The following is a 23,056-nucleotide window of genomic DNA, read 5'->3' as shown; positions in this document are numbered from 1 at the left end:
CTTCCTCCCCCCCCAAAAAAAAATTACTCATGGCTGAAGATCCTTCCCCTTCTGCGGGGTTCTGCAATTGTTTACTCTTCCACAGGGACAGGGGGGTTTGTCAAATTCCATTTCACTCTGTTTTCTAATCACAACTAAACAACTAAACAACAACAACAAATTTCCATTCGTCACATGCCCACATCGATTTGCAAATTCTTCATTTAAAGCATTGTCATGAAAATCCATCAGCATTTTAGTGTGAAATTCTCCTAAAATACAATTTTTGTATGTAATTTTGCCTAACGTACACTTTAACTAGCAAATTTCCCCAATATAATGTATTTTTGTCTGTGGTTCTCACTAATATATGTGCTCCCATTTATTGATTATTATCTCATCTTTTTTTCATTATCCCTATCACTTTCCTATTCACAAAAAAAATCCATTTTGCTTTCTTATGGAGGATTCGGCATGCCAGAGTACCAAAAGGCTTTAATCAGCTTTAATTGTGCAAAGAAAAATTTATGATTTGTGACTGAATCCATTCTGCAAAATATTGAAATTCTGGAGGTTATTAGAGATCACCTTCTTGAGATCCAGGAAAGCGACTGAAGACTGATAAACATGAGTCCCCACTGAAAAGATTGTCAAAAGGCATTTCAGAAGTTGAAATAGGGTCAATGACTTACCACGCAGGTCTTGTAATCCAAACACAATGCATTCTCAGGAAATCATTTGTTAGGCAAACGTTCACATAACAAGTTGATGATTTCCATTGATTCCTATGGGGAAATTTCCACATCGTTCCTGACCACAGAATTTTGGCCCCAAAGTGATGAAAAACCCCAGACATAGGGTCTGAAACCTTGCAAAACCCTCTGAAACCTTGCCAAAAGCAAACAAGGAAGGAAAAAAATGCTCTCTTATTTGTTGAATCTCTCACCCTTCCTGCCCCCCCCCCCATGGTTTCTGGTGAAACAGTTGACCAGCAGACCAGCAAAACACACAAAGTAAGACTTGTTTAAGGTTGCTTATTTGTTTACAGTAATACGCTGAGATCTGTCTGCTTGGATATCTGCGGTGTGTATAGTGAAGTTTGGGTACTAATTTGTCGTGTTTGGATGAGTGAATTTTTGTATAATGAACATTTGGGTAGTGGGAGCTGCGTGCATTTGAAAACTGGCAGTGCTGCTGGTCATTAGGGTCAGTTTGGGGCATGTGCATCTATGGATAATACAAACTGCTCCCACACCACAGCTGCAACCTCCTTGATTGAAAAGAAAACCCTCAGGTATTCCAGCCGTGTCTAGTCCACCATATTTACTTGATTTCAAGAGGGTAACATGATATATAGGTGGCTCTGAACATGACCTCGTTCACAAAAGCCCAACAAGCTTGTTGTTGTTTTATTCATTCGGGGATAAGGTTGGATTACACGCTGGCACCCGAAAGTGGGATTATGGCGTCTCATTTCTAAAAACCTCTGTCCTCCAAACTCAGCAGAAGTGGGATGCAAGGAATGGCTGTAGCTAAACAGAAGCTTTCAAAATGGTGTGGCTTCCAGGCCCCACCAGGCCCCAATGAGAGCTCCTCTGAAGAGGAGGAGAAGCTCGGTCCTTCCTGTGGTGTCCTCTAGAAAAAAAGGTGGCCCTGGGGACGCCATAGCCCTGGAGGCACAACAGTGCAGTGGTACCTTGGGTTACAGACGCTTTAGGTTACAGACTCCGCCAACCCAGAAATAGTACCTCAGGTTAAGAACTTTACTGGTGCCTGTTGAGACTGGTAGGGCCGGCAGAAGATGAAGACAGAGCCGATGAAAGGTGAAACCAACTAATTCGAGTTTCGCCCCCATCCTCCTCCCTGATGAGGTCTACAAGAGCAAAGCGGAGAAGGAAGCAGACAGGACCCTCCCTCCCTGAACTGGTATAAGTGCAGTGGTACCTCAGGTTACAGACGCTTCAGGTTACAGACTCTGCTAACCCAGAAATAGTACCTCAGGTTAAGAACTTTGCTTCAGGATGAGAACAGAAATCGCGTGGCAGCAGCGGGAGGCCCCATTAGCTAAAGTGGTGCTCCAGGTTAAGAACAGTTTCAGGTAAAGAACAGACCTCCAGAACAAATTAAGTTCTTAACCCGAGGTACCACTGTAGTTAGGGAAGCAGGTAGGGGCTGGCTGAGGACAGAGTTTAGTGGGGCAGTGCCCCATTTCCCACTATCTTATTTTTGTTGTTGGGAAGTTGAGGAATGACGGAGAGCAGAGAGCGAAGGACCAAGGGGGAGAACGATGGTCATTTATCTGAGCTCTCGGCCCTTACTTTGGAGGGTAATTAGTTATGTCTGTGGCCAGTTTTTGTGCTTAGCTTTCAGTGGGGTGGGTAGGAATTTTGTCCTTTTCATATGTAATTATGGACGAGCATTTTTGGTTCTTGTTTTATTGCAACTTTCCATCTGTTGTTGTTGTTGTTTAGTCGTGTCCGACTCTTCGTGACCCCATGGGCCAGAGAACGCCAGGCACTTCTGTCCTCCACTGCCTCCCGCAGTTTGGTCAAAAACTTTCCATCTAGTTTTTATTATTATTTTTTTTTAAGTTTCTGTTCTTTTTTGTAAAGTCACTTTGAGACACTCTGGTGTAATACAGTAAAAATTACTGTATTTTTTGCTCTATAAGACTCACTTTTTCCCTCCTAGAAAGTAAGGGGAAATGTGTGTGCGTCTTATGGAGCGAATGCAGGCTGCACAGCTATCCCAGAAGCCAGAACAGCAAGAGGGATTGCTGCTTTCACTGCGCAGCGATCCCTCTTGCTGTTCTGGCTTCTGAGATTCAGAATATTTTTTTTCTTGTTTTCCTCCTCCAAAAACTAGGTGCATCTTGTGGTCTGGTGCGTCTTATAGAGCGAAAAATACAGTAAACTTCTTGTCTCTGTGTTGCAGGTTGCAGCTGGCTTTAAAATGTCTGAAGAAGACTACTTTAATGAACAAAGTGGGGATAAGAACCAAGAATCAACTGGCATGGTTTTTTTTGTCCACACTTTCTTGATTTATAATAACAGAATTGTAAAGTTAGAAGGGACCGTAGGGGTCACCTAGTCCAAGCCCAGTGTGGAGAGCCAGTGTGGTGTAGTGGATTCGTAATCTGGGGAACTGGGTTCGCGTCTCCGCTCCTCCACATGCAGCTGCTGGGTGACCTTGGGCCAGTCACACTTCTCTGAAGTCTCTCAGCCCCACTCTCCTCACAGAGTGTTTGTTGTGGGGAGGAAGGGAAAGGAGAATGTTAGCTGCTTTGAGACTCCTTCAGGTAGTGATAAAGTGGGATATCAAATCCAAACTCTTCTTCAAACTCTTCCCTGCAATGCAGGCTCAAATCCACAACTCTTGCGATGGGAGAGTCTCTACCGACTGAGCGATCTCCCGCTTGAAATCTATTACATTAGCATGAAATGTCCACAAATAGACACAAGATTGCCAGCGCAATCTTCTGACCTGAAGTGTGCTTGTGGTGTGCTTGTGAATCACCGTGTGAGGAAGTGAGATGGGCTGAGAGTTGCACTGAACCTCTGCGGAGATGACTGGAGATTTCTGTCAGGAGCAACCCAAGCAGCAATTCTTCTGAAATATCACCTCCATCAGATCCCTCCTGCCCCCGAGGTGCTTCCATTCCAGCTGGTGAGAAGGACTAACATTTAACTTTTAAGAATTGGTTCCCAAGTTTGCTTTCTTCCACTTCCCAACCTCTTCCTTTTCCCTTGTGTGTCACATATCTTTTTGAGCTGTCAGCTTGCAGGCAAGGACTGTCCTGTTTTAAATTGATTGTATATTAAGTCGCACAGGGAGCCTTTTCTGCTGAAGGGAGAGGTGTGCGAAGGCTCTAAATCAGGCCTGGAGTTCAAACCTCAGGCCTGGAGTTGAAATGCATTAAAAAAGCAGTGCTCCTCAAACTATCTGATGTGGTGGACCAGCAGTTATTTCCCCCAATGTGCCAGGGACTGGAACCATATTTGGTCCCTGACACGTTCCACCCAACCTGGGCTGCGGTGGAGTTGCTGTGTACCAGCAGCCATTGGTACTACCCTTCCCCTAACACCCCATTGCAGAATACTCACATAATAAAATGCCAATCTGGAAGGACCCTAGGTAAAACCTTCAGCCTATCCAGCTTTGCATTTATCCCAGGATGGCTTACTTGTGACCCTCCAAATGTTGGAGGGCTCCAACTCCCAACAGCCCCAGCCAGAATGCCCAATGGTCATGGATAACAGGAGTCGGGCTTCAGCACCGTCTGAGAGCCAGTGTGGTGTAGTGGTTAAGAGCAGTAGACTCGTAATCTGGTGAACCAGGTTCGCTTCCCCGCTCCTCCACATGCAGCTGCTGGGTGACCTTGGGCTAGTCACACTTCTCTGAAGTCTATCAGCCCCACTCACCTCACAGTGTTTGTTGTGGAGGAGGAAGGGAAAGGAGATTGTTAGCCACTTTGAGACTCCTTAGGATAGTGATAAAGCGGGATATCAAATCCAAACTCTTCTTCTCTGGAGGGAGACAAGTTCCCTTTCCCTAGGCTACAAACTGACAGAGGGCAGCTCTTCAGGGTTTCGGACATTGTTATGGGCTACCTGGATGCAGGAGAGAGGCACCAGCTGAGGAACTCCCTAGAGAACCCCCAGGGGAAGAAGGCTCAGAGCGGGGGGATTGGTGGCGGGATGACGATGAGTGGTCCAAGGGAAAAGACTGGGGGGAGGTGGCTTTGGAAGCTAGAAGGGCAACAGGGTTTAGTGAGCAGGAAGAGTCTGTGGCAGAAATCAGTTCAGACTTTGAGACTGACGTGGAGGCTGGAGAGAAGAGTGGGGTCAAGAGGTGGATGAAGAACCCAGGGAGTCTCCTGCTGCTGCTGCAACCTCCTCCCTTCCCCACTAGTCTGAGAACGTGCAGAGAAATGAAAAGGGCAGAACAGAGATTAGTTGTACAGTTTGAGACTGTATGGGGAAAACCCGGGAGAGGAGTAGCCTTAAAGAGGGGTGGAGAGGACCTTCAGTCTTGCAACCATGTCATTGGGGCAATACCTGCTGGGAAGGGTTGCTGAGACCACTAGGCCTGAGCTGTATTTTGGTTTACTTGAATAGAGTTAACATCACTGGCATCAGTGACTTATTACTTTAGTGCTGACCTGGATCTGACTCCAGCTTTGCCAGCCCTACCTGGATTGAACCCGTGGTCTCCTGCTAGCAAAACCCATGCTCTGCCCAAATGCCTTGAACCACCCCTGCACAGATCACCTGTGCAACCCTTGCGTGGAAAAGAACATTTTCGAAGACACACACGTGCACACATAAAGCAGCCAAGCATCTTCCAATGTAGCCTGTTGAATTTTTGTTTATTTGCCTTTTTTCATGGGGAAAAACTGAAATAAATAACATTTGGAGGGGGGGAAACAAAACAACAAAACAACCAGGAAAGGTTTTACTTATTACCAAAGTATTTCTTCCTTCCTTTTCTCCCCCTCTCTTCTTTGTGCGCATGTGTATAAGGTTTTTCCACGGCTGCTTTGGTTTTCCCAACGGCAGCTCCGGCCGGCTGCCAACGCTGCGATGGAGGGGGATCCTACTGCATACTGGGAATGTAGAGAAGAGGTACTGAGTTTGAAGAGGTCAAGGTATAAGGCTGCTGATCAACAGAGAAAGAGAGAGTGAGCGCATTAGAGTCTTCCTCCTCACCTCTTGGGCTCCCTCAATGCACGGTCACAGTGGAAGGTCAGTTGACTTCTGGGTCCTCCGCCGAGAAACATTCGGTGACCAGCTGCCCCTTTTAAGTCTGATGGCCGGCTATTGCAGTGCGTTCTCTCTCTTGATAAAAGAAGGCGTTTCGGCTTTTATTGGTAAAGGAAACGGAAGGAGGGACCTCTTGAAGAACAAGGGGAGCATTTTGCTACAAAGTAGGTGGGACTTGCAAAAAAATAATCATAAATGTCCCCCCCCACACACAGAAAGGCCTGCCCTGGTACACCAGGCTGAAAAGCTCTGGAGGAGGATGTCTCTCAATAAAGGGCACTTGAGAGAATGGCAGGTGGATGTGATCTCTATCTCTTGCCCGCGCTTGGGCCAGAGCAGAGTTATCGTATGGTCTAGAAACCTGGCAGGGCGTCATTCCCTCCCAAGCAGGAACCAGGTAGGCACATGAGGAATACAGGTGGATATCCAGGTCACATCTGCAGTCTGGAGTGGTGCGCCGCAGATGTGGCCCCTTGCCCACAGCTCTTTCAACACCCTCGAGGTTTGCAGCGAGTAGAAATAACTCTCCCAAGCCCAGCATACCTCCCTAAGGTCCTCCTTAATTTACTTCTTCCAGCGTTTGGAAAAGTCCAGACAAAACAACCCTTTGATGTGGCACATTGGTGTTGTATAAAAGGTGATGCAGTATTGGCTAGCAGGAGACATCAGATCAGATGATGCTTTCCACTGGCCCTGCGCCATCGACCGGGGCCAGTGCAGGCAATCCCCTTTTGATGCTCTCTTCACTCACAGGAGCGGTCCTCCCCATATGGGAACTGGCGGGTCTCCGCTCCCTGTAAAGGTATTATTTCAGACCTCCACAGACCATGGAGGATGACGCAGCTGAGATCTGAGGTCTTGATGAAAACAAGGAGTTAAGGAGCTGGCAGGTTTCGCGTACCAGCAAAACGATGAACAAAGCCACATTTCAATGACACTCGCTATAGAATCCCGGGCATAATTTTGTACGGTGGTTTAATTCATTGGCTGTTAGTTGCCCTGAGCTTCCAGACTGGAGGAAGGGCAGGTTATAAGGATCTTGGACAAAATAAATAAAACTATTGAGTTCCACGAGTGGAGCTGGGAAAAAAGCATGTGCTCCGTTTTTATCACTGTTGTTCACAACAAGCAGGCAACTTCTGTGAGTGAAGAAATAACAAAAGGGCGACATGTGAACTGTTCCCCGCCCCCTTTTGTTTTCCCGGGTTCATAGTTCTGGTTCTGAGAAATGGAAAGGTAACAGTACAATAAACCTTTGGAGCCCAGGTCAATTCTTGTCAAATTTGAGCCTAAAACTATTTTCGTTTTTTGAAAGGGAAAAAAAAGTCTCAAAGAACATGACCCCGTGATTCTAGTCTATAGATGTGTCTTCTATTATCTCGTGCCTTACTACTGATCCAAGTATTTATGCTATTGATCCATAAGTCCATATGCATTTTCATTCTGATAACTGCCATGGCTCAACGTGAAGCATTCCAGCAAAATGGATATCCAGCTATTGCTACAGCACATATAAAAAAGTTGATCCGTTTGGAAAACCAGCGACGATATGCGTTCGGGTTTTTAAGATTATTATTCTTAAGTACATAAAACTTAGCAAAACGAAAATTGCAATGTTCCCTGTTTTTTTGGGTGGAGGGGTGCTGATAGGACAGTACAGTATACATTTCTTGGTAATGTGGCCTATAGGTGCCAAAATAAATATGCTCAGCTACTTGTTGATGATTCCCAGTTAGGAATTATTCTGTTTGGTGTGCGTTTTTTAAAATTATTTTATCAAAATGGCAGAACCTCTTGTGAATCATGGGAATTTTTTGGAGTCCCTAGATGACTATAGTGATGATGCAGCCACTAGTTATAAGAGAAAACGGGTAAACACAACTACCCCTCAATCCAGTGGATGCGATCCACTGTAGAAATAGGTTTCCCTGGATGTGAATCTATCACATGGCAGGTGCGGAAAAGGCTGCTGCGGAGTCGACAGGAGGGGGATGGACAGGTGGACGACAGGCATCACTCGGCAAGGTGCCGATCCGTGCAGGTGAGCCATATGCTACTCCTCAGAGGCCCCTGCAAAAAAATCAGCTTAGCTTGGAGAGCTAAACAGTGTCTTTGCCGTCACAGCCTTCTGCTGGTCCTGCCATCTCCTGGATCGAGGGCGTTAACTGTGCATGTTTTCTTTGTGTTCCTTGAGAGTCGGTATGGGTACGATTCCTGCCCCCACCCCCACCCGAATTGCATGACTTGAGCTAGTTAAGATTTTCCCATCTCCCGGCAGGCCAGAGAAATAATCTTAACAGCAGCAAGAACTGTGAGAGAATGGCTTAAAAGTTCAAAACATTGATTCTTCCCCCCGCCCCCACTCCATGCTGAATGTTTTAATGGATTCCTGCAAAGAAGAAAATGATTAAAGGGGGTGGGGGGGATCCCAATAAGAAGCATCTGACAGGGGAACTGGTGGTGCTATTAATGTGCATTCAAAGAGAACATTCAGCATTAAGGGGATGCTGCAATTTGTTTCTTCCTCTCTAATCTTGCACATTAATAACAGGCTCAGAACGCCTCCCAGCACTTGGTAATTACTGTATATTGTTCAGAGCTTGGGGGGGGGGGGGGCTTTCGTACTTCAGGCCTTGAAATACCCTCTAAAGTCGGGCGCACACTTACTGAGGAGTAAACAGCACTGAGCCCAGTGGCACTTACTTCTGGGCAAACGTGCGCAGGATCTTAACAGCACACCTACAGCACTGAGCTTCGCCTAAGTCTCACTCCCAATCCTTCTGGAGCATTGCATGATGGGAATATATCCCAGGATGCAGTTCTCCAGGTTTTTGGTACTCTATATCATGAGAGAAAGAGGTGGGGTTTTTTGCAAAGTGTGTGTATGATGGAGTCTCTACGGCAGGGCTGAGAAGTAGTTGATTCAACCTGGCACTAACCCCTGCCTTGAAGTGTGCCGAGCAATTCAACCTTGACATGATTTTTGTTGCTCGAAAAGAAACTCTAAGGGAGGCCTTCTGTATAAGCAAGGCCCTGCCTCCCCAAGTCGTTTTCTTTGTTTGCTTAGTAACAGTCTCTTCAGCCATTGTGCATTCCAGCATCTAGTGGACACGATCCACATGAAGGAGATGTAGAATCTCTTTTTATCTGCTTACGATTTTCTTGAGGATGCGGGGCGGAGGGAGGGTTTCGTTTTTGGTCACACCACAGTGCTAATTGTAGACGACTCTTCCGACTTCTTCTGCTTGCTGGGCAAGGACTTGAGATATTCTAGGTGCCGGCGGGCGTCTTCTTGGTTCTGCCGGACGTAGTAGATCAAGTACGAGATCACCATGGCGAACCAGCCGAACATGGTGACCAGCATGGCGATGTCTGTGGTCTTCTTGTAGATGTTGCAAAAGTCTATGTCCCCCACCAGTTGCAGAAAGGGCTTGCCGATATGCTCCTTCCGGGCCGAGGCATCGCAGATGATCCCGTCGGAGGTGCCGGCCACCAGCTCCACCCTCTCGACGAGCTGCTGGAGGGTGCAGTCGCAAAGCCAAGGGTTGCTGGAGAGGTTGGCTTTGGCTTTCAGCGCACTGAAGACATCCTTGTTGACAGACACCAGCTTGTTTGAGGAGAGGTCCAGAGCGTGCAGGCTTTCTGACAATCCCCGGAAGGCCCCGACCTCCACGCGGCTGATGGCGTTGTGCGACAAGTCGAGTTCCACCAGAAGGGGCAGGTTCTGAAAGGCGTCGTTAGGCAGGAAAGAAATGTGGTTGTAATCCAGGTACAATTTGTTGGTGTCGTTGGGGATATCCCTCGGGATAACGGTGAGCTGGGCCTTGCTGCAGCGGAAGGTTTTGAAGCCGTCCTCGGTAGAAGGGTAGCAGCCCTTGGGGAAAGTGGTGGCGGAGTGGAAGCAAAAGGCTATCAGGACAAAACTCTGGAGGAGCAGCCACATGGCAACCGAGTGGTAGAGGAGCCAGTCCAAAAAAGGCATGGCGGGGCATCTGGGGAGCCACGGTGAAGCCGCTCGGTCATCAGTTGCTTGGTGGGAGTCCTTTGCCTCTGGGGGAGCCTCCGAGGCTGCGGCTCGGGGATCACTAACTGAAAAGACAGAGCAAGGGCAACACTGGAGCTGAGGCAACGTTTCGTCATCACAATGAAACACCACCACCAAAACAAAGTACAGTCATACCTTGGAAGTCGAACGGAATCCGTTCCGGAAGTCTGTTCGACTTCCAAAATGTTTGGAAACCAAAACACGGCTTCTGGTTGGCTGCAGGACCTTCCTGCAGCCAATCAGAAGCCGCGGAAGCCTCGATGGACGTTAGGGTTCCAAAGAATGTTGCAAACCGGAACACTCACTTCCGGGTTTGCAGCACTTGGGAGCCAAAATGTCCGAGTACCAAGGCGTTTGGGATCCAAGGTGCAACTACATGTGGTCCTGGTTTTTTTGACATGGGTGCGCACCAGCGTTACAGTATACAAAAATGGCACAGTTTGCCCCAAATGAGCAAGCTGTGGCCCTCCAGATATTCACAGAATTGTAGAGTTGGAAGAGACCCCGGGGGTCATCTACTCCAAACCCCTGCTGGACTCCAACTCCCATCAGCCCCAGCCAGCATGGCCCATGGTCAGAGATGATGGGAGCTGTAGTCTAACGGTATTTGGAATTCGTTTTTATCAACACTGTATAAAGGTTAAGATTAGGTGAACTGCAATAATAATCATGCAATGTTTATAAGGTTTTTTGTTTTGGTTTTTTACATGGGTGTTATTTTATTTTTCTTCTTCTCAAGTCCTATTTTACCCAGTGATCTTATAATTATATACCATATTTTTCTGTGTATAAGACGCCCCCCCCCTTAATTTGGGGGACTCCAAATTAAGAAAACACCCCTCAGCACTACCCATGTATAAGACGAGCCCCAATTGTAAACCTTATTTTTTGGTTAAAAAAAAACCCTAGTCTTATACACAGAAAAATACAATTTTTCAATATTTTTGAAATATTCAATATTCTTATTTTTCAATAAAGTGTTTACACACACACACACACACACACACACACGGGTGTATCTCCACCGAAGACAAGATATCATAGTCAATACCAGTCCTGAAGGAAACCTGAGAGCTACAATTCTGGAAGCAAGGCTAAAGATCTGAAGCTACCAGAGCACCTTCACTGAACTGCAGTTCTCATAGGACATGGCAAGAGACTGCTGGGCCAGAACAATGATCCACCTAGTGCTGCATCTTGTTCTCTCGGTGACCAACCAAATGCCTGTGGGAAGCCCACAAACAGGAACCTGAGTGCAAGAACACTCTCCTGTCCTGTGGTTTCCAGCAACACACTGCCTCCAGCCAAGGAGGAAGAGCATAGCTATTGTGTCTAGCAGCCATTGGAGAGCCTTGTCCTCCATCACACTTGATGACCACCACTGCCTTCGGTGGGAACAAATTCCATGGCTTAACTACGCATGGTGTGAAGTACTTTTTTGCCCCCAACGTGCATCATTTTACCTCAGAAGGGTAAATAGAGGACTCTCCTCTGACCGCCCCTTCAAACAGAGTATTGTCTTCTGAGAGGTAGGACACATGGCCACCTTCAAAGGTGAAATTAGAGGACAGCTTCTGCTGAAGATCTCAAGGCACGGGCAGGCTGGGAGGGGAGGTGTTCCCACAGGGTCCCACACCATTTAGGGCTTTAAAGGCCAGCACTTTAAACTGGGCACAGAACTGAATAGGAAGTCCGCCATATTGAGGCCAGAGATCTTTAGAGCACCCCCTGCTCCGGCGCATCAATTGCCGGCTTGTGTCACTTTCTCATTTCCTCACCTAGTCATCTGAGCCACTGTTTCTGGATCATCAACAGAGAGGGCACTGCTTGTCATCTGCTAAGTGGTGGAATCTGACACTCTGGTGTGGAATTTAGCCTCCCTGATCTTGCAAGAGACTTGCATTCAAATACACTTGTGTTCAATAAACATTTTTTCCTTTTTTTAAAAAAAAAGCACACATAGGCACAATTCATTGCTACTTGAACTTCCTTTTGTGATTAAGATCCTTGCATTTCTTTTAAAAAAAATGTTGGGGGTGTGCCAAGTTCTCAGGTCCAATTTCAATGTGGCACTGTTCATGCTGGGGTTTTAAAAAAAACAAAACTTGTCTGAAGTCTCATGTGTCTAGGTGTTACATTTAAACTGGGTCACACCTGAACTTATAAGGAGCATAAGCACAACAGTGGTGTAGACCACGGAGTTGTGTTATAAACAATGGGCTTAAAGGGTGGTACTTTATACAATGTGCCCCATGAGCAGCAATTGTGTTATTAAAAAAAAAAAAATCCAGTACAGAGCTGCCCACGATAACTAGAAAATGACCAGAAGCAGTCCTGGAAGGAGAAAGCTGTTTGGGAGAAGAGAGGATATCTTCCCACTCCCTCAGCTGGGCAAGAGATCATCAAGGTGTCTGTGTCAGAAATAATAATAATAATGATGATAACAACAACAACAATTTATTTATACCCCACCCATCTGGCTGGGTTTCCCCAGCCACTCTGGGCGGCTCCCAACAGAATATTAAAAACACAATAAAACATCAAACATTAAAAACTTCCCTAAACTGGCCTGCCTTCAGACATCTTCTAAAAGTCCAATAGTTGTTTATTTCCTCGACGTCTGATGGGAGGGCGTTCCACAGGGCGGGCGCCACTACCGAGAAGGCCCTCTGCCTGGTTCCCTGTAGCCTCACTTCTTGCAGTGAGGGAGCTACCAGAAGGCCTTCGGAGCTGGACCTCAGTGTCTAGGCTGAACGATGGGGGTGGAGATGCTCCTTCAGGTATACTGGGCCAAGGCCGTTTAGGGCTTTAAAGGTCAGCACCAACACTTTGAATTGTGCTCAGAAATGTACAGGAAGCCAGTGTAGATCTTTGAGGACCGGTGTTATGTGGTCTTGGCGGCCGTTCCCAGTCACCAGTCTAGCTGCCGCATTCTGTTTTTCAGAGAATGGTAGACAGACAGGGGCTACGTACACCCTGAAAGTTGAGTTGCCTCAGAAAGCATGTTGGGTTACAGGCTGTTCCCCTGGTGGCCCTGAGGTGAGCGCAGTGGACTTTGGATAATTAAAGCTATACCTCTACCCATGTCTGACCTGTCTATTTGTAAGGAAATGCAGATACTACAAATACCATAAACTCCCTGTAACCTTTTGCTGGAGGTAACTGGTGAACCCAGGTGATTGCTTTGTCCCCAAAACTTCTCACCAGCCGGCTAAGGCGAGCACGACAACATTGCTGTGAGACTGGGGGTCTCAGCAGGGCCAGGAGGACTACCTTAAGCTAGTCAGATCTGCTGGCCAGGCTCCAGACAGACAGGCGTCTCCTTCTATTAAGGGAAGCTGCATTTTAAGGCGTCTGCATAAGAACTAACAGTCAGACAACTGCTTCCTGATATAGTGCCACTCTGGATGGTTCTGTATATGAAAAACCAATTAGAGAACGGGTCAGACTTCCCCTTCCCAAATAGGATTAAAATGTAATCCAGGAGTGTAAAGAAAGACTGCCGTCTGAGTGAGACTAAAGAGGGGAAAGAAATATAGAGCTGAGTTTGGGCTCTGTGAGCAGAGGCAGATTTGGGGCACTGCAACCAGTTCCCCTGCACAGGGCGCCTTCCTGCCTCCTTCCCAAAGCCTTGTTAGCGATTGCTCGGCTTTGGGAAGGACAGGGGGGCTCTAAGATGCGGCCAGAGCCTGGTGCCTCCTTCCCAAAGCCTGGCACCTTGCTTAGCGGTGCAAGGGCTGGGGCGTATCAAATTTTGACCTTGCACAAGGCCTTACCAAGATCTTCCCCTGCTGTTAAAAGGTAAAGGTACCCCTGACCATTAGGTCCAGTCGCGGACAACTCTGGGGTTGCCCGCTCATCTCGCTCTATAGGCCAAGGGAGTCAGTGTTTGTCCGCGGACAGCTTCCAGGTCACGTGGACAGCATGACTAAGCCACTTCTGGCAAACCAGAGCAGCACACGGAAACTCCGTTTTACCTTCCCGCCGAAGTGGTACCTATTTATCTACTTGCACTTGATGTGCTTTTGAACTGCTAGGTTGGCAGGAGCTGGGACCAAACAACAGGAGCTCACCCCATTTCAGGGATTTGAACTGCCGACCTTCCGATCGGCAAGCCCCAGGCTCTGTGGTTTAGACCACAGAACCACCTGTGGAAACCTGCTGTGGGAGCCACATACTTTGACTGTGTTTGGCATGGCCTCCAACTACATCTGCAGGCATGTATATAAAATGAAATACAGTCGTACCTTGGATCCCAAATGCCTTGCAAGTCGAACCTTTTGGCTCCCAAACACCATAAACCTGGAAGTGAGTGTTCTGGTTTGCAGACGTTCTTTGGAACCTGAACGTCCAGCGCGGGTTCCGATTGGCTTCCTGCAGAACCTCCCTGCAGCCAATCGGAACCCGCGCCTTGGTTTCTGAACATTTTGGAAGTCAAATGGACTTCCGGAATGGATTCCATTCAACTTCCAAGGTACGACTGCATTACAAAGCCCCAATAAGCCTACAGTGACTGCCTCCTAAAGGGAACCAAACCTGGTCAGCACTGCTGGACATTCCCACTGCTAGGAGAAATGGGAATGTCCACAATAATATCTACAAGGAACCCCTTCTAATCCCAGCAGATGACCTGAGATTGCCCGCTCAATGGAAGAGCTGCCTGCTCCTTTCGGCTATGAGAAATTGGGGGCAAATCATTTCTAGCCACCTCTCAGATAGAAGGCCATAGGCAGGACTGGCACTGAGGCAGACTATATTGGGAACAAGGGTGGGAGGAGACCAGGAGACCTCTTTTTGTCAAGAGGCTGCCGTAGAGGCAGCATCAGGAGAGCTACTGAGGAGGTGCATACCCTTCAACATTTCTCTGATGCAAATAGGGACATCCTATTCCATACCCTCCAACATTTCTCCAGTTAAAATATGGGCATCCAGGTGGCAGGTCTGGCTTCCAAGGAGTGTGCCACAGCTATTGCTGTTACCGTGGTGGTGGCAGCAGCAGCAGGCAATGTGTTCCTCAGAGGCCAGATCTGCTGCCCCTGTGGATCCTCCTGCCTGAGGCAGCTGCCTCACCTTGCCTCATGTGTGGGCTGGCGCTGACCCCATAGGTCACAGGCAAACAGCACCCTGAACTCAATGTCCTTTGGTGCCAGCCAAGTCACTACAAAAGCGTGCCAGTGTCAGCCGCCAGCAGTGTGCCCACGTGGTGTCAGCAAGCTGAGGTCACCCACGCGAAGTTCTGCAATAATGTTCTCCACCCAGTGTTGTCATTTAAAAATAGACTGCAACTGGGAAGGGAAAGACGTCGGGGAGGAGGGGACTAGCCGAGAAAGGAAACCTACTAGGAGAAGGCCTCAGACATGCTGGCATCAGATAAGCCCTTTTGTGCCCACATGTCAACATCAGCTTTCACCCTGCAATGATTATGCAATGGCTTGGCACCATGCTCAGGGTGGAAACGTCGCAAGGGATATCTGGTGTGGAGCTGCTTCCATACTCATCTCACATAACTACCGGGACCCAAATGGAAGTGCTTCAGAATGGGTACAGCAGCCAAGTTGCAGCTGGACAGCAAGCTTGCACCCTCCCTTAATGTATACAATGCTCCACATCAAGGGAGTTGTTCCTGTCTGCCTCAAGGGGGCAGTAGTGAGCCCAGTCGTAGAGAAGTCAAATTTGACCAAGAAGCCATTTGACCATGGACAACTATGGTCCGGTCTATAAGAAGCCTCTCAACTTTCAAGGAGTTTGGGATGATACTGATGGCTTGGGTCCTTTCCAGTCTGTGTTCTGTCCCTTGACTACCCTGGTGGATGGCATATGCCGGAGAATGTATCAAGGCAGTTAGATCTCTTGGATTTCTCTGTAGCTCTCAGTACCATTGACCATAGTATCTCTAAGGTTACCAGATGTCCCCGTTTCCTGGGGACAGTCCCCGGATTTACAAATCAGTCCCCATACAAAATCCATTGAAGTTGAAAAGTGTCCCCGGATTCATTGAAAAAAATCTGGTAACCTTATTCTAGGTCGGGATTAGGGTTAAAAGGTACTTTATTATAGTAATTCAGGTTCTTCATGGGTGGCCACTCCCAGAAGACGGTGTTGGTGAATGTTTGTTCCACGCTATGGCCAGTGGCCTGTGGGCTTCCAGAGTGGCTTGATGGTCTACAGCTACATGAGACGGCCAGGAGAAGTCACCTGCAAGTTTGGACTGCAGTGTCAACAGCATGGCTAAGGTGGCCTCAAGGTGGAATGGTATCGCACTGCAAATCTGCCTAGCACCTCCTGCACTCCACTTTAAGATTGTTATAAGCTACATATTTTGGGCTTCCAACACCATGCCTACATTTCACTTTCTCTCCATGTATCCACCCCACCCCACCCCATGCACTGTTTTGCTTAATAAGCAACCTGAAGAAAAGTTCTGGAGAACTTGCTCTGTGATGGCTAGTAGCCATTGGCAGCCGTCTCCTCCATGAATTTGTCTGATCTTTTTAAAGCCATCTAAACTGGTGGCTGTTACTACCTTTTGTGGGAGGGAATGCCATAGTTTGCACTGTGTGAAAAAGAAGTATTTTCTTTTGTCTTCCAGCATTCAGCTTCATAGGGTGGCCCTAAGTTCTAGCACTATGAGGGAGAAAAACTTGTCTCTGTCCATTTTCTCCACATAATTTTACTCTTATCATATCGCCTCTTATCTCCCTTTTCTCTAAAAGCATTGTTTCCCAAACTTGGGTCTCCAGATGTTTTCGGACTACAATTCCCATCACCCCTGACCACTGGTCTTGCTAGCTAGGGGTGATGGGAGTTGTAGTCCCAAAACCAGCTGGAGACCCAAGTTTGGGAAACATTGCTCTAAATTAAAGAACCCCTAGATGTTGTAACCTTTCCAAGGCTTTGACAGGCATTGTCTCAGATATTTCTGTGCTGTACTTTGCATTCATGAAAGTTAAAAGTACGTGGGGTTGCTCTTTTTCTAAAAAAAAAGAGGGAAAGGAAGAAAATTATTATACTTAGGAAACAATTTCTCTCTCTCCAAATAGAACATGCCGTTCTTGCTGTGATCAAAACTCTGCTATCAGTGGAAGGATAGTCTTTCCAAATCTAGGATCAATAGGGCTTCTGCCTATTTCAAAAAGCCAATTATGCCTGGTGGGTTTTCTGAAAACGGTCCTCCAGCTCTGAGGAGCTATAAAAGGTCTTGAGCCTGTGTGTTTTATGAAGGTAATTTGGTCCGGATTTCCATGAAACGAGCCAAGCAAAGATGTTTGGGTCTTTCCCTCCCTTTCAAGCAAATGGGTCTTTTGCCAGGAAGGCAATCCCATTAAATGGTGAAAGGGATTCACTGAGTGTTTCCAGGCTCTGCAAATGACGAGTTGCTTTCCCTAAGAGAGAGAAGAGGGTTGGGAAAGCCCTGCTGGCAACAGATCGGCCAATTAAAGATTCAAAAGTACTGAGTTGCACTGCTTTGGAACAGAACGAGGAATGAAGTCACAAGGATGCAGCCTCAGCCATTAAGGTGGGTTTCTGTCTAGGAAATGGCACCAGTCTCCAGATATACAGCCTTGCCTATACCTGCAGGCAAGACTTGTAGGCAAGGTTTCAGATCAACATCCCACTGATCAAAATCAGGACGCTCCTTTCCCCCCCGTCCTGAGCTCTCTTGAGCAATTGTTTGTTCGCTTTTTCGGTACAGTGCTTTGGTGCGAGCCAGCCGACTTGCACCAGAGAGCCGAACCAAAACCCCCCCTGGACGTTCTGGGATCCAGTACAGAAGCCAAGGTGGTCTTCTGTAATTCCTGGGTGTCCTGCTTAAATTGGGACTCTAGAGTGGCATGGGATCAGCCCATTCTCACAATAGCAAGCGAAGGCTTGTAAGGAACCTCCTCATCCGATGGCTTGTGATGAGTCAGAGGTCACATTGTACTTCAATGCTAGCAGAACAGTGTCGTCCATCGCCCCTGAGGGCAGTAGGCTAGCTAATGGCACTGGGAAATGGCCATGTAGCACGCATAGGCCTGAGCCCACAAAGCCTTGCTACTGTTCCCTGCCCCCCAGGTTCTGCTGCCTTCCTCTGCCTAGCGATAGGGCCGGCCCTGAACTAGGCGGCCTTCTCCACTGGGGCAACTGCACACATGGAATCTCTCTGCCAGGCAGGCTTACCTGGTGCCAAATTTGATATCCTTTTGACAACAGGTAAATAATTGTGCATTCAGCCAGACTTCCTAGCACAACTCCCAAGTTTATTCCAATCTTGATGGTTTCTAGCAGTGCATCTGTTGTTCTAAAAAAATCACTTTACTCGGGTTTTACTATTCTGCATGATCTCAGTCTTTGCTCCAGACTGTTGCGAGTTGTCACTCTTGAGAGTTGTCGCCTTAAATTAATGGACAAATATATGTTTAGAATGAACAAACAAATAATTAACTGTACTGAAAAGTTCAGAACTTCCATCTTGGAAGTTAATTACAGCACGACCTTATGTATGTGTACTTAGGAGTTAAGTCCCATTGAATTAAATGGGGCTTACTCCCAGGTAAAGCTGGTGTAGGATGGCAGCTTTGACTACTGAATGAGCATTGGGTAACTTAGGTTATATCTACACCGTGTGTTTAAAGCACACGGCTGCCTCACACGTAATCCTGGGAACTGTAACCTTTCAAGGGTGTTGGGAATCGTAGCTCTGTGAGGGGTCAACTACAGTTCCCGGGATTCTTTGCGGAACACCCTCTGCTATACGGTGTAGATGTAGCCTTAAATAATAGGATGCCTAAGGTCACCATGGAGTGTCCTTTGTATATGGTGTAAACACACACAAATAAACACATTGTACCTGCAAGGTTGGCCCTGCCATTAGGCAGAGTGAGGTAGCTGCCTCAGGCGGCAGCTGCTGGTGGGCAGCAGTATCAGGCCCCACCCCTCCCCATTGTTCCTCCTCTGCACGCTGGAGCCCTCCTCTTCTTGGGAGCCCTGCTGAATCAGACCAAAGGCCCATCTAGTTCAGCACTCTCTTCTCACAGTGGCCAAACAGATGCCTATGGAAAGCCCGCAAGCAAGACTTGAACGCAACAGAACTCTCCCGCGCTGTGGGAAGAAGCACTTTAATTTTGCCTAGCCCTGAATCTTCAGCTTCATTTGGGTTCTGTGTGTGCTGCCAACCAGGCCAGTCATGAACCCCAGACTACCCCATGGCCAGTGCTGAAGCAAGATTCAACAACCAGCCGAACCATTTTCTGAACTTGGAATGGGAGGAAGCCATCTTGTCCTTTGCCTCAGGCAGCAAAATAACTTGAGCCACCTGTACAAGCATCATGCAGGAATTGTGACATGCATGTTATTTTCCCAGGGAAGGTATGCAGTCCCAAAAGCCAGTCTAAGGAATGCCTCTATTCCCCCAGGGCACGCCAGTATTCACAGACATCTTACCACTGCAGATTGAACGCCTCTGTTATTTTTTTAAATTAAAGGAAAACCCTAACTTCAGACGACACCTTAACTGCACATTTTGGCTCTCCAGAACGGAACAGTCTTGCCACACACCCCTTTTTTCTGTTTGCTGCTGTGGCTGCTGCCACCATACACTCTCTTAAAGACAGGCATAATCAGCAGCCGTACAGTCCTATTCATTTTCCAGAAAAGGGAAAAAGAGGTCTGTCTGCATGTGTGCTTTCAAAGCAAACCTAGAATAATACTATCTTATATGACTATATGCAACCTGTGAAGGCCCATCCTTGCAAAGCAGCACATTAACAGTGAAGAGGGGATTTTTTTTTTTTTGGCAGATGAGCGTGGCCAAAATTTGAATCAGAGTTGCACCATGTGATTCTACAAAATCTATCATACTAAGCTGCAATCAAGCTCTGGAGGCAGATAAAAACCACATTTTTTTTTACAGGGGGAATTTAGCAATAATTTCAGGGTTGTTCATTTCCTGCTGTTTCCTTGATTTTTAAAGAAAGTGTGTGTGAGAGGGGGGGGATCTTGATGCAGAGCCAGAGGAAATGTCTACTACTGTAAGATCTGAAGTAAGATATACGCACTAAGAAACCAGCTAGGAAACTAATTCATTCTTCGTTTGTTAAGTGGAACTGAAACTTACAGAAGCATGAAAAATGCCATTTCCAAAATTCTTCTTGAAAAGGATGCAGAGAGGTTTCAAGTACTAAAATCCACCATGAAAAATGGCATTGTCTAGATCCAGTTGCTGCATAGATTTACATTCAAGATGATCCCAGTGGTTTTTACACGCAGGATAAGTTTCTCCCCCAAGACCAACGTCCTTATTTCCACACCTTTTAAAACTTGTGCTTAAGGAATTGCAACCTCTTGCTTTTTTAATCTATATATTCCATGGTTTTATATACAGATATACACGATATAATGGTATGATACCGAGAGCCACGAGAGGGCACCAAATCAGCGGCTTCATACCTAAAGCAAAGGGTCTTTCATTTCTCCCTCTCTCTCTCTTACACACTCACGCGCATATACACGTACACACACATGCACAACCCACCCAGGCAGAATGGGAGAACCAAGCTTCAGGCTGAGTACAGAACAGGATTCTGTGTCGTGCCTGGGAGCCAAAACAAAGTGAGCTGTCGGATGCATGTCTAACCATGCACCTTGGGCAATGCAGCCGACCGCCTTACCTGGGAGCCGGGGGGTGGCGGGGCCACCACACACACCCCTTCCCCGCCCCTTCTGAAAACCCAGCTATTATTTTTATTATCACCCCCAGGCTTTCGGTTTGGAAAAGACCTTTGCAACCAAATTTGCAAGCCCGTTTTAAATTTGCAATCCCCGTGCCTCTCTCCCGCACGAACGCCGAAGCGGAAGAGGTGTAACCAGGCTTCTGCAAGGCTGCAATCTTAACCGCACACACTTTTGCCTGGGAGTAAGCCCCGCTGCACACAACGGGGCTTACTTCTGAGTAAGCATGCATATGGTGCACGTTTGCCTTCTCTCTTAAAAAAAATAATATGTAAAGATTTTGCATGGGAAGGGAAGGGGGGAATGAAACCAGAGACAACTTTCCACGATGCAGGCAAAGTTGCAGCACACCATCTCTCCCTGCAACTCCGCTCCTCCTCCTCCTCCGCGCGGGTCTCCGGATCTCGCTCCCGCTTCGCCCTTCTCGCCGGAGGAGCCATGGCTGAGCTCTCCCGCCCCGCTTCCCGCGCTCGCCTTCCTCCCGCTTCTAACCCGGGGGGGGGGTGGAGGGCTGGGATCCGGCTCACCTTCCGCCGCTCGCCTCCCGCCGCTGGCCGTAGCTGCCCTCCGGAGCCCCGCAGCCCGAGGGGGGAAGCGGGAAAGGCGAGCCGCGGGGGGAGCCGACCGAATCCGCCACGATCCCCTTCCAAGCAACAGGCATTGCGGCTTTCCCCGCTCGGCTCCTCTCCCTTCTCCTCTTGCTCGCTCTCTTTTATCCCGTTAATCCGCAGCAGGCTCCGGAGCTTGCCTCCGAATCCGAAGCAGGAGACGACCCCGACCTCTCTCTCGCGCAAGAGCTCCCATCACGCCAGGGCAGGACGCGTGAAGTTTGCCAGCTTCTTGCCGCCACGCGTGCGAGCCAGGAACGGGCGTGTGAGTGGGTTGGGTGCGCGCGCGGGCGGGCGGGCGCGGGTGCACCTTGGGCACCTAGAGCAGCCTCTGGCTAGCTGGGAAGAAATCGCAGGCAAAAATGAATTAAGGGGGGTGGGAGGGAGGGAAGTCACCGATCAGGGGCTCGATGCCCGCCCTGGCTTTGTAATGTGCGAGTGCGTGCGCCTGCCTGCTCGTCTCCCTGCGCGCCACTGTGCGTTTGAGCCGGCGAGGGCGAGGGTGGGTTCCCCGCTTCGTCGCTGAGAATGATAGCTCTCCTTTGGGGACTGAAAACCCCGCCTGAAAAGAGGAGTGTGCATACACGCACAGCGCTCTGTGCAACCTGGAATGTTTGTTGTTTCAAGTTGGGAGGCAAGCAAAGACGCTCCCTGCTAGTTATTGGCTATTTCTTCCCCATCTTCCCGTTTCTACTCATATCCCAAGTGGAGACACAAACCCTGCTAAGTTAACAAGCAAAGCGGACCGCTTGGGAAACTCCGTACTGAAAAGGGATCCTGAGACGACGTGGCTTGCGTCTGCTTTGCATGCAGAATTCCCCTGGTTCAATGAGCAGCATCTGCCGGTAGGGCTAGGAAAGACCCCCTTCCTGTAACACACCCACACCCTCCGCGCGCAGAGCTGCTGCCTGCCCGTGTAGACAACACTGAGATAGATGGGCCAGTGGGATAAGGCAGCTCCCGATGTTCCTAAAGCATGCCTTTATTGGGATTGCCCGCCATAAATGACAAAACGAATCACAAGTCGCCCTTTAGTGATACAAAGATGTGTTTGAACGTGTGAAGAGAAAAGCCAACCAAAATACCAGAAAAGCAGGTGGGGAGGCTGACATTTGGACGCAGGGCCTGAATAGTTGGTCTCTAGGAAGCTCCCCAACTGAGTGGGACTCTTGTGGACTCTGGTCAGCAGGAGATCACACCCAATTCACCCACAAACCTTCAGTTTTAGGGCCTAACTGCAGAAACTGTTAACCCCCCCCCCCTCTGCAAATTGCCTTGAAGAGGTATGTGGGAGTGGGATCCAGCAGACAGATCCCAAACCAAAATGAGCACTCGGATCCCCGCAGCATTTAAAAATAGCCGCTTTCTGCAGCTTGCCATTTTGACAGGTCCTGGACTCTGATGGCATATCTTGTTTCCTTGAAGCTACCTTGAAACTAAGTACACCTCTGGGAACCATCTTGGGCTCATCTTCCAGTCTAGCTGGCGGAGGACGGGGGCCCAACTGAAGCAAGTTGTTTTGGCAGCGGCCGCAGAAACTAATAGACATCGATCATGGGAGACAAGGTTACAGGACTTGGAGCACAGGGGACGGGGAAAGTCATTTGCCAAACATTACTTTGCTGCAGCAAGTCGTCCCCGTCCCCCAGCATCTTTGCAATATTAGGAATGTACTCAAGCTAAAAAATAAAATAATCATTTAAACTAACCCCCACTGAGAACATGGCCCAGCTTTTGATGTCTGATGCATCTTGTGTTCTTTTATATTCTGTTGGAAGCTGCCCAGAGTGGCTGGAGTACAAGTAATTAATAATTTTATTATTTTTATTATTACTACTATTATTATTACAACTGTCATGTTGTTGTGCTCTGGTGTCAACCAGTATCATAACAGTATTCTGGTGCCTGTACTGGTTTCCTGTTCCCAGGCTCAAGCGAAACAATTGCTTCCA

At 48.0% G+C, this 23,056-nt stretch overlaps 1 protein-coding gene across 2 annotated transcripts; it reads right to left on the bottom strand.

The window, feature by feature from the left end:
• Nucleotides 1-5,330: 5,330 nt before the first annotated feature.
• Nucleotides 5,331-22,847, bottom strand: LRRC3C (leucine rich repeat containing 3C). 2 transcript variants are annotated; one of them, XM_083408786.1, is made up of 2 exons: nucleotides 21,024-22,847; nucleotides 5,331-9,830 (listed from the first exon to the last, which is right to left on the bottom strand). In XM_083408786.1, exon 2 carries the CDS (start codon nucleotides 9,721-9,723, stop codon nucleotides 8,941-8,943), a length of 783 nt encoding a protein of 260 aa, XP_083264912.1. In that variant the 5' UTR covers nucleotides 9,724-9,830; nucleotides 21,024-22,847; the 3' UTR covers nucleotides 5,331-8,940. The 2 variants fall into 2 exon arrangements, with proteins under 2 accessions (XP_083264912.1, XP_083264913.1); XM_083408787.1 differs by lacking the exon at nucleotides 21,024-22,847 and adding an exon at nucleotides 14,034-14,098.
• Between the last annotated feature and the right edge of the window lie 209 nt (nucleotides 22,848-23,056).

Source organism: Podarcis tiliguerta, assembly GCF_965153285.1.
Source record: "Podarcis tiliguerta genome assembly, chromosome: 13".
NCBI lineage: Eukaryota > Metazoa > Chordata > Lepidosauria > Squamata > Lacertidae > Podarcis > Podarcis tiliguerta.
Note: the sequence above shows the minus strand (reverse complement) of the source record. Positions and strands in the feature narration are given on the sequence as shown.